The sequence below is a fragment of the Triturus cristatus genome, chromosome 3_2 (genome assembly GCF_964204655.1).
Source record: "Triturus cristatus chromosome 3_2, aTriCri1.1, whole genome shotgun sequence".
In the NCBI taxonomy this organism is placed as follows: domain Eukaryota; kingdom Metazoa; phylum Chordata; class Amphibia; order Caudata; family Salamandridae; genus Triturus; species Triturus cristatus.
Window position 1 is genome coordinate 663,968,852 of NC_140584.1, and position 11,853 is coordinate 663,980,704.

At 46.2% G+C, this 11,853-nt stretch overlaps 2 protein-coding genes across 2 annotated transcripts in view; both read right to left on the minus strand.

Moving 5' to 3' along the window:
• LRRC3 (leucine rich repeat containing 3) overlaps nt 1-3,607 on the minus strand; it is a 58,972-nt gene extending 55,365 nt beyond the window's left edge. Inside the window, exon 1 of the mRNA XM_085648643.1 lies at nt 2,622-3,607. The gene's annotated coding sequence lies outside the window, so the exon portion shown is untranslated. The remainder of the gene's footprint in view (nt 1-2,621) is intronic.
• The window catches only part of LOC146857920 (syncytin-2-like), a 33,587-nt gene extending 22,147 nt beyond the window's left edge, over nt 1-11,440 (minus strand). The window contains exons 1-2 of the mRNA XM_085647082.1: nt 11,329-11,440; nt 9,297-9,990 (exon numbers count right to left, since the gene is read on the minus strand). Of these exons, the coding sequence (XP_085503208.1) occupies nt 9,297-9,990; nt 11,329-11,440 (806 nt within the window). The remainder of the gene's footprint in view (nt 1-9,296; nt 9,991-11,328) is intronic.
• Nucleotides 11,441-11,853: the final 413 nt, after the last annotated feature.

Consider the following 11,853-nt stretch of genomic DNA (forward strand, 5'->3'; position numbering starts at 1 on the left):
GCTGTGACATGGCACATAAAGTAGGTGCCACGTCTGTGACTCCCCTTTTACTAAATATCAGTTGGGATAAGCATGACTGCTCTGCCAAGCTACCAAGGAGGTGAGCTGGGGTTATCTTCGATGTGTAACTCCCTTACCCTGCTTAGAGTGGTGGTTTCTGCCAGGCTTAGGCGCTTGCCCTAGCCAACCAGAAATCCCATTTCTAACAGTTTTTATAATGAGTTTGGACGGTGATCGTGGGGGAAGATGTAGGACAAACCATGCTGCGGTATTTATATATAACATGGCTGTTCGAGCAGTAGCGTTCCCCCCCCCCCCCAGCGCCTTGAGACCCTCCGGGTGAGCAGTGCGCTATACAAATGCCTATGATTGATTGATTGATTGATATTTTGTACCACCTGAAGCCTGGTATATAGTTCTTCATTCAGGGATGCAATTAAGGCGTTTCTGTAGTTCATACGACTGATTAAAGGTGCCTGTACTAGGAATTTCTTAGATCCCAGTGGAATCCTTTGGAAACAAATTTGTAGGGTTTGCATGATGCCATAGCAAGTGCCTGATATGTGGTTTACATGGCCCTTCATGGACAGTTTGTTGTATATTATTATTCCTAGATTCCTTACTGTTGCTTTTGGGGTGTGCTTGAACCAAGGCTCGTTGGCCACCAGTCGTCCAACCAGAATTTGTGTGCTTCCCGAAATAGTACCACCTCCATTTTAAATGCATTAAGTTGTAGGTAATTTGTCTGCATCCAACTGGCAATTTGATTCATGCCATTTTTAAATCTTATTTTTGTGTCTCCAGACTTGGGTCCCATGGTTATGACCAACTGAGTTAATCAGCATATGAGATGACATCAAATCCGGCGGGACCACTCAGCCTTTCATTCTTCTCAGGTTGATAAAATGAGCACCATTGAGTTGGGTAACAATAAACATCAGTTATTCAGCGCCAAGATACCCTTGGGTGAACGTTCGCTTTACGAATACACGTTATGTAATGTTATTTAGGCACAAAAAATGACAAGCTGTATCCCTGAAATACGTTGTCTTGTGGTCGCTATTGCAACAGAATTCACTCACCACTTTCAAAAGTCACAGGCCACCACTGTTCTTTATACTGGTTTAGCTGTAGTGAAGAAGCAGAATCGAAAGAGACTAAGGAGTAGAGGTGGGCGAGCCAACAAATTAATAGGGAGAGCTGAGCTACAGCCGAGCCAAGGGTCTGGCTCAGCTCTCTGAACCAGTTCACGAGCCGAGCCCTGAAAATGTTTTCTATGTAAATCATATAGTAAACATCATGTAAAATATGATAAAGTCTCCTCAAATTTTAAAAAAAAATATTTCTGTAATATGTAGAAGCTTTGATATTAATACGTCACGTTATACTAAGTACTTATTAAAAGTGATCGTTTTTAAACATAAACCATTAGTTAACTAAGAGTCAATACTGTTTAAAAAGCAACATTACAGCCAATTAAATCAAACACAAAAGTTTTATGTCCAACTGATAGTCGGAACTCAAATACTTGAAAGTGCTTTCATAGGCGATAGTGAAGAAAAAGGAGTTATAGAGAGGTAAAACAACTGCCTAAGATCACACAAATTAATCAGGGAAGCCGCAATGTATCCGGAGTTTCTGGTTTCGCTTTGTACAAATCAGCCGCTAAATGGGTATCTAGACGATCTGTCTTTACTTGTTTACCTTAACACTGTTTTTACCTCAAAGCACTGGAGTGCTTTCCATATGCACCAGTTCCATTACACAAGGTGTCACAAGTTTGTATAGGCACGAGGAGATTTAGTGATTTGTTCAGAGTCATAGGATGTTGAGCTAAAGTAAAGTCACAGCCTCTGACCATAAGGTCACATCCTGGGTGATTGGAGGTGGCAGGCAGAAGGCGCTAGAAAGCTCGGCTCGGTATGGGCTCGAGGTTCTAAATGGACCTCGAGCTGAGCAGGAGCCGGGCTTCTGGCTCGAGCATTCAGTGGTTCGCCACCTCTACTGAGGGAGGAACTCATTTTTGGACTGGGCACAGGATCAGCCGCACCTATCGTATTCTTGCACTTACGTAAACATTTTAATTATATAATGTGGACTATAAGTGACAGAATACAAATGACAAACACCCTGGCAAGTTAATCTCATCATTTATACAAACACCGAAGACCTGCACACCTCTGCATGAGTACGGAATGTTGCTTATTTGGAACAAATAGTAAAATGCTAAATATGAAGTAGCGGTTAATATAGCGGTGTACTTCGCAATATGTCTGACATTAGAAAGAAATTGTTAGAGAAAGGGAGGGAAAAGTGCGTCAATCGTCCTAGATAGTGTCTAGGGGCGGGCCATGATACGTTTTTTTAATTAACAAATAATGTGCATTTGTTATAGACATTGGTCTGTTTCGACGATTAAAATGCATGTAAAATCAGGAATTCAATATGTTTAGGAAATCTTAATGATTCCCTCGTTACAAGAGAACAACTAACTGCCTCTTGTTCGTGTGCGGACCAGGAGCCCGCTGGCCGTGGAAGCTGCGAAGTTACAGTAACCAGCTGCATTTACGCGCGCAAATTCTGCCCTTAATGGTGATGCTTGTTATTGTTAAAGTATTTACCTCGGGTCCAGCCTCCATGTCCGGGTCGTGTCTGGGTATCTCGCATCGGGTAGCACACCTGTCGTGTGCAGGGTCAGCACTCCTCCGTGTCAGTGGGGCCTCCTGCAAGGAAAAGGGTGTCGAAAATGGCTGCCGACAGTGCATCACATTCTCCCCTAGATTCCATAAGAAGAGCACAGGCACACTACTGCGTGCTTTAGAACACTGAGTCCTACGTGCACAGTAAGATTCAGATAGAAAAGCTCCTCGCAAGTTATAGGTTTCTGTCAGAAAGTAGCACGTTCTGTGGCCCTCCTTTTCGCCAAAATACTGTAGAGCCTGGAAATACCGTGGTGATATTGGATACCCTTCCCTCGTGAGGCACCCTGGAATCTTGAGTTCTCACGATGATCTAGAACCCGAAGTCTCGCGCAAGCCGATGCTGAGGAGTCCGGGCACACCGTATCAGAACAAGTATCCTTGAGCTCTCCGGGTGTTCTAGAACCCAAAGTCTCGTGGCTCACTCCCCTGATGCTCCCGAGTCCAGACACACCGCCGCAGAACTTGTGACTGAGAACTTTCCAGATGTCCTAGAGACAGCCCGCACACAGTAGCATGTACCGGAGACGTCCACTCCCCGGCAGGTGATGATGAAGAACCCGGACACAGCGTACCATATCCTGGAACTCTTGACTCCGGTGATGTCTTACAACAGTCAGGCACACTGTCGCGCCCCTTCAGCTATCCAGATGTTTCACAGCTCAGGACGTCACGGAGCGCGTGGACACACGACAGCTCCTCGGTAGCCCCTACCGGCGGGGTAGACCGGGAAGGGAGACTGCACGGATTTTCTCCCCGACTCCCCTTCACATCAAGGATGCTCCCTCTTTGCGCCTTTCCGGCCCCGCTGTGCTCCCTCTCTGCACGCGCAGCTTCCTCTACCACTTGTTGCTATTTTAGTGCTGATTGTCAGCTGCTGCCCCCGAGCTTGGCTTTTGTCTTTCTCGCAGACAAACTGAATTAAGCAGCAGGCGCGTGTGTTGTTGTAACCGGAGAGTGCGCCACTTGACTGGAATGCCCGGCTCAGCCTGGCGGTCTTCTTAAAGGGACAGCAAAGGGTGCACTGTGTGTCCAGCGCAGCTTTCCTGCAGTGAACACTGGTGGAGGGTGTGGCGCTTCAGCACTGCTTACAGACACTGTGCAGTGAAGCATCTTCTTTGGCTGTGGGGATGCAACGTCCTCTGCCCCTTCTCTATCCAAGGAGAGCAGTGTTAGTTTTAAAGCTTACTTGCCTGGCTTGCATTTAGGGTGACCAAGTGGCATGGGGGCAAATTCAGGACGGTGAGTGTAAAAATTCAGGACAAATGGTCAAAATTCAGGACAGAAGGTCAAAATTCAGGAGAAAAATTCGCAACAAAAGGTACGTTTTACAGACACATCAGAGGATGTCGCGCAATAGTATATAAGTAAGTAAATAGACTACCAACATAAGTACAAGTAAAACTAAGTTTATATTAGTTTGAGACAATCATGCACTTCATGTTTTTTTTGTATGTGTGCAGTTATGAGTTACTCTGCAGGTCTTTTTGTGGTATTTCATATGATCATAATCTATTTATATGGTTACTGCAATAGTCCAATATTTTGTGGTCCTGAGCAAGCATGTTTGGTGAGAGAAGTGGTCGGGAAAATCTGCTCGGATGGACTTTATCTCGTATCTGAGTGCCACTGTGAGATATATAGCAGCACGCATAGGATGCAGCTAAATGGAACATGCACTGCTGGACTACAGTCTGAGTGGCCAGCTTTGTGTCAGATGAATATATTATACGCATAATGTTAGCAAAATCAAAAGGACTTGGCTAATGTGAGATCTAATAAATTGTGCCAACGTCCATTGGCAAGTACATTTGCTGTTAATGACGATGACATTGCACCCCAGTCTGAAATATGAAAATTGCACCAAGTCACTGAACTGCTGTCGTTCAGATATACATGTACAGCACAAGAGAGCACAAGGATAGTACCACATCTCTCCTGACCGTGCTTTCCTATTTCCAGAGCACTGAAAGAATGCCTTGTCTAAAATCCATACGTTGTGCATGAGAAAGACAAAAGCAGGTTCTGGGAAAAATGAAACACGCACATTCTCTTTGTAAACTGTCTAACCTAGCAGTTTTTTTTTTTAGTTGTGCAGATTCCACTCAAACCGGCTTGAGGGATCTGTAAAAGGAATATGGAATGGTGGGGGAAGCACATGATGAAACTATTTCAACGCACAACACAATAGATTTTACAATAGCAGGAGTGCAGAGAAACAATTTGCAGAGCGCTGTATAAAGTGTTGTCATAACGGGAGTAACAAATGCAAAAAGAACAATTGATGGACAGAATGCAGAACAATGTCATACATTCACTCCAGTACAGAGATCTGGGCCTAAATCCATCGTTTTTTTGCTCAACATGCCATTCCAGTTTGGACCCAGTCATATGCAAATCAGTCTTGACCCTGCGCCCAATGAGAGCAATCCACCGAACTGCCAGGCCAGGTCCTTCCTGGACTGGAAACAAGCATCCTAGGACAGGTTTTGGGCTTTCAGCCCTTATCAGCCAGGCTAGCTTGACTCCAGTGGCATGGAGAGCACGGGACCCACGTCTGGGCATACCCGTCCCACTCGGGGTGACAAATGCTAAAAGAACAATTGATGGACAGAATGCAGAACAATGTCATACATTCACCCCAGTACAGAGATCTCGGCCTAAATCCATCGTTTTTTTTGCTCACCATGCCATTCCAGTTTGGAGCCAGCCATATGCAAATCAGTCTTTACCCTGCACCCAATGGGAGCAGTCCAGCTCGAACTGCCAGGCCAGGTCCTCCCTGGACTGGAAACAAGCATCCTAGGACCGGTTTCAGGCTTTCAGCCCTCATCAGCCAGGATAGCTTGACTCCAGTGGCATGGAGAGCACGGGACCCACGTCTGGGCATACCCGTCCCATTTGGGGTGACAGGGTCAAACTCTAAAACTGGTCCTAGGATGCTTGTTTCCGGTCCAGGGAGGACCTAGCTTGGCAGTTCAGGCTGGACTGTTCCCATGAGGCACAGGGTCAAGACTGATTTGCATATGGCCAGGTCTAAACTAGGGTGGCATGGTGAGCAAAAGAATGACGGATTTAACCCAGATCTCTTGACTGGGGGTGAATGTTTTGATTTGTTCTGCATTCCGTCCATCAATTGTGTGTCTTTTGCTTTCTCGCCGTAAGTGCGCCAGGTATGCCCAGATGTGGGTCCTGGGCTCACTGTGCCACTAGAATCAAGCTATCCTGTCTGAAGAGGGGTGAAACCCCGAAACCGGTCCTAGGATGCTTGTTTCCGGTCCAGGGAGGACCTGGCTTGGCAGCTCGGGCTGGACTGTTGCAATGAGGCACAGGGTCAAGACTGATTTGCATATGGCCAGGTCTAAACTGGGGTGGCATGGTGAGCAAAAGAATGATGGATTTAACCCTGATCTCTTGACTGGGGGTGAATGTTTTGATTTGTTCTGGATTCCGTCCATCAGTTGTTTGTCTTTTGTCATAACAGGAGTAAACATTTAGAAGGATGACAGTAGCATAGAAACAGTAATCATCTTACCATGTCAACATAAACGTGCAGAAGGTGAATGACATGAAAGCATGACACGGAAATTGCCTGATCAATGCTAACCTTGAGTTATTGAAATGTCCACAGTATTAAAAATCCAGTCCAAAAAATGCCAGCAAAATATACACTAGTAAATCTGAGCATAAGCAAGAAGCGAGATATACACTAGTAAATCTGAGCGTATGCAAGAAGAGTCGGGGGAACTAGGTTAAATGTAGGAAAGCAGTATGGTTATACCAAGAATCTGAGGATCACAGGTGAGGCAGTATAGCCTAAAGTGTCATGCCCCCTCCCTGGTAGCATGTTTTATATGTCAGCAGATGTACTAAGGTGATATCAAGCAAGCCCCTATGGTTTATGTCTCCACTGACTCCAGCTTGCAGGGTACAAATGACCTTAAATGGTGCATGATATGTTTCTGCGGACTGCTGTAGTAAAATGATGAAGTAGAGCTACAGGAGAGCCATAGGTATGGTACCTAGTACAGGGCTTTAAGTGGAATGAAAAAACTAGGCGTCTGTCAAAGGGGCTTGGCCGATGTAACTAAGGGCGTGGCTCAAAACACGTGAGCTAAGAAATCTGTGCTTAGCATATTTTGCCACCTGACTGGTAAATTTGCTGCTTCTGTCAGTGCATCCAGATAAATGACACAATAAGTAACATTTCACCTTAAACAATCTAGGACTATTGACTTTGTCAATGGTTGTTAGTTCCATAAGACAAATAAGCAACAACATTGACTTTGTTGTAAATAACATTGAAAATGTTTCAGTTCTAAAATTATGAGACTGTGAAAGAACTGTAACCAGTCTCTTTGAAGTTACATCGAAGGCAGTGAAGGGTGGCACTGCTTCAAATTTAAGACTTTGTTTCCACCCTGAGGAAATTGCTGTGAAATTGCTCTCCCTCCCTCGCAGCTCCACCATTAAGTGAGGCCTTCTGAGAAAGGGAGATCTTTGATCAGAGCCCCAAGGGCGTGGTCACTGCCCTTCAAGAATGCGAAATACCTTCCGTGGGTGATCACAGGCACCAGCTCGACAGTTACTGAAATGAGGAACAAAGTAGTGAGATGACGCCGTGGCATTTATTTTGGAGTGGCACATTTTATTTAATTAACACAAGCATGCTAAATATATGGAAGAGGATTCACGTTACACAGGCTAAACCTTCAGCAAAAGCCTGGCTTCACTCTGCCAGGGAAAGCATTTAAATGTCATAAGCACATACTTTTAAGCAATATACTGACAAAAGATAGATGATAAGATGGATCGGTTGAAGATCCCTTAATGATTTAATGACACGGCGTATTTAAACCCTCGGTAGGTTTAGATGCTCATGTAATGCATTCTTTTTGCAGATAATCATTTGAAATACAGCTATGTCTGTGAATAAAGATCTAGGTGGCTAAAACATTTCAAAGTGACCACATTTGCTACGGCTAAGACCTTGAAAATATGTTTGAGACAACTTAAATGGAAGCAGAAGCTATCCTAGGGAAGCATAGTGCCCAGAGGCAACCTCAATTTAAGACAAATAATCCTTTAAACTTAATTATTAAAAGCTGAAATGCAAGGGAATGGGTGTGGATCAAAAATGCAGAGCTAAGAAGGATATCTTTAAGAGATAAAGGAAAATCCCCAAAGAGGGGGATGTTCTACCTGAAATAGGCTGTAAGGTCCCAAATCAGATAGGCAGCCGACTGGAGAACAGGCCTGTGGACAGCACAGAAAAGTTCTACCTTCCAACTGTCGTGTTGGATCTTAAATATCTTGATATGGGGAACCAGGGGTGGACCTGACGTATTTTCTGACGCCTTTGCCAACAGGTGGCTTGACCGCATGTGTTCCAAGATACAGGAAAGGGTCAACCGCATGTGTTCCAAGGCCGTGGGTGGGGTAAGGCGGCCAGGTGGCACAACGGTTGATAGGTCATGCCTGACCGCAACGTATAAACAAAGGAAATGTTGTGATCACGTACATTTCTTACAGTATGCATGTGACCAACACCCATAAGGCAGGTGCAGTTTTCATCAGACATTGCGGTTTATCTTGAGCAAGCTAACTTCCAAAAATAGGGTTTCAGCGATGATAAACAATGTCAACTTGTACCAGCTGGGTTTCTGTCTACGTGTGGGTGTGCAATGGCCTTGTAACGGTGGAAAGTTACTGTGTTTTTCTAGTGGCTTGGGCTTCCTCGTGTTTTCTGGTGCAACTGAAATGCAACTCTGGAAATCCTGGGCCTAGTAACTTCTGAATGTTACATACTGATATTATGGGGTGGTGGCCTTTGGGCCTTGGGCCTCCTATTTGGGCTTATGTACGTTGGGTTCTACAGGTGCTATGGACTTCTATGTGTCTTACTATGCTCAGTGGGAATATGGTAACTTAGCATGTTAGCAGGTTTTGTGTCGGGGAGCAGAAACCTGACATCAACACTTTATTTTGTCAGGGTAGGTTAGGGAATGGTATTTAAGTTATTAAATGGTGGCTCGAGACCCTCCATCATCTCCCTCCTCTTGTTCATTCAACATGAACACATGCCTAAGTGAATATCTGCTGACAAGTGGTGGTCTCTCGGCTACTGGTGAAATCCATGGGGTGTCGTTGACATAGCATTCAATGTTATCAGGGAGTTGTCATAGCTGCCTGGCCGCTCCCTCATCAGTCTCGGTACTCCACTGCGTATAGCCTGGGGCTGGCTCCCTGATCAGACACTCATACCGAACAGCAGCAGAGGTATTGTTGTATGTATTTCTGGCTGGTGGGAGCGGAGGTGCCGTAGGCACACCATGGCGTGAGGCGATAAGGGGTAACTCTATCATTGGTACCTGTACTCCAGACCCATCCCCAGGAGGCCTATCCATATCTTCATATTTTGGTGCCTGGTAAATCCCTGTGCTAGCGTAATTGATCCCTACAGCCTTCGTGCTCAATTTTCTAATACAATGACTCCCTATCTGAAAGGCGCAACACAGAACCAACATAATTCCAACTATAGGTATCACTAGTTTCAGTATTGCTGTTAGCCAGGATGGCATCCAGTCAAAGTCAAACCAGTTCACTGGGATAATGTCTGCAGTGGCACCTCCTTCGTCGAGCATCTTCTTCCCCAAGTTTGACAACTCCTCAATGGCCCTTGCAATTGATCCGTTGTCCTCGTCGTTTCCTGGTATGAACGTGCAGCATGACTTCCCTATTTTGTGGCACAGACCACCCTCCTTGGCGGTCAGCATGTCCAGGTAGTAGCGGTGCTCCAAGACCATCTGTCTGAGGGGACGTAGCTCTTCCCTAATTGCATTGAGCCCATCCCTAGTACTGTTGATGGCCTTCATGACCTCATACCGGGTGACTTCCAGCCAGCGGGCATTCGCCTTTGTTTGAAATAAGGGAAATGCTCCTCCAAAGAATAGTTGGGCGTCGTTGAAGAGGCGGAATTCTTGGGGAATGTTACGATGTGTCTCCGTTGCGAAATATTCAGCTGATCTCCTGTGGCGGTGCAGGAATGTAACATCCCCTGTCATTGGATGTGACAGTATGTGGGAGACGTTCGATGCTGGTACCACCAGATGTATCTCGTGCAGAGTCACCAATGAACACAGTCCGAGCCACTGAGGAGGAAGTTGAAGGTACAGGTGTTCACCGCAGGCCCAATAGTAGTCCATCAGGGTGGAGGTGCCGTACTGCATATCGAAATTGAATATTGTAGAGTTACAGTCTGTGTTACGCCCAACAGAGACGGAGCCATTGCCTATGAAGCAAAGAGAAGGATTTTTAAGTTTAAATGCCTTTTTACGTTTGTACAGTCTGTCCCCACCCCAGGTGTATCTGCTCCCTGCCTCCTTCCAAATTTGTGCACAGTCATCTTCTACATCCCAATCAATATTTTCCTCCCACTCTGTTTCGCCCGACCATGGGGGGCCCAGGGATGCTGCTTTACAGTATATGTGGCTAGGATCCTCCCATTTATCGTTGTAATATACTCGGGCTTGTACTTCCAGGAGCGTTCTGTTCTGGCATGGACAGTCTGGGCCAGGGAAATTCCCCGGGTGGGAGTGGTGATGGAGGTGTGGTAGTGTGTCACAGTCCGCATAGGGTGATGAAATTGAAATGTAACGTGCTCGCCTATACATCTCTGCTCGCTTATCCATATTTGGTCTATTTCTCTTGTACTTTGCTTGTATCATCCGCTCTATGTCCCCTTTGTCAGAAGTGACCTTAAATATCACATTGTTGTTGTCCCATTCCGATATGTTTACAATTCCAACCCATATTTCAGCCCCTCCTACTAGCTGCACTAACCCCTCAATGCGGCAAAGGTAAAGGTGTAGCAAGTACATCACTGTTTGTGGTGGGACTTCTTTAGGGAAAACTAGTCTGTCTGCACCAACTGCGTGGGGGACATATGAACACACATAGCAGGACTCGTTTGATATTCTTTTCCCTACGGCTGTCATGTCCCGGTACCATGAATTTTCTTCCAGGGAGGAGTGTACTGAATGTTCTCTTATGGATTGGGGTAGGCTGAGCATAGGCCCGAGGCCTTCCTGTATCGTCACGAGGTGTTGGAACGTTTTAAATGGCATTCCCTTAGGCTTGTGTCTCGGGTCGATAGGGAGACCATGGATGACCCGGTGTTTTGTAGCTTTCCCTATATATGGGGAGATGGGGGCGAATCTGCGGGCTCTGTGACGGCGTGACCGGTGTCCGTGGGTTACTCGTTTTTCCGTCAGATTGGCAGTCTTATCCCAAGTGTTCCCTTTGTCGTCTGGTACTACCATTGGGGGCTCGGGAGGTGAAGTGGTGTGTACGTTACTGGCCCTAGAGGCTGGGAGTTCAGGGCCTGTCGTGTGGTGTGGGGCTGTGTCCTTGTTTCCGGAGAATTCTATGCTATGTGTCGTGATATCTGTGTTCTGTGTGACCGCTGGTGCAGTTGCTGGGGTTGTAGGTAACATGGCATCAGTGGGTGCTCCTGTGCCACTATTGCTTACAGCATGATAGCTCCTTACAGCAAGAAAAAAGATATACCAGTTAAATGTAGCCAGTGCCACTCCAATGATAATACAAAACAGTACTATAGACAGTATACATATCTTTGCTTCACGGCCACTGTACTCGTGGATCAGTACGTGAGTGTCCTCATCGTCTTCCTCCACAGTGGAGGGACAGCCGCTGTCTTCATTCAGGGGGACGCTGGCCATTTCTATTTCCTCAGTTAGTCCATTGTTTATTGTGGCGGCGGGGCAGGGTCGAGCCGGACGTCTTTCCTGTGGATCCATGCCTTGCGCTCAGCTATCCGGACAGCCGTTGGGGAGGAATCGGTCACTTGGAAAGGTCCTTCAAATTTGGGATCTCTCCAGCGCCGGACGTGCTTTCGGATAAAGATCAATGTTCCAGGACGTATTGGTGGGAGCTCTGGATCGGTGGGGCCCTTCTCCTTCCTCTTGGATGCCTGTACAGAAAGGAACTGCGCAGCGCGGGTTAGTGTGCACAAAAATTCGTAAAGCTCAGCTTTAACAATCTCAGAAGATGACTCATTATCCGTTTTGGGCCTTGTGGGAGGGACAGCTACATTTATGGATCGTCCGGTGACAAGTTGGTGGGGTGTGAGGTG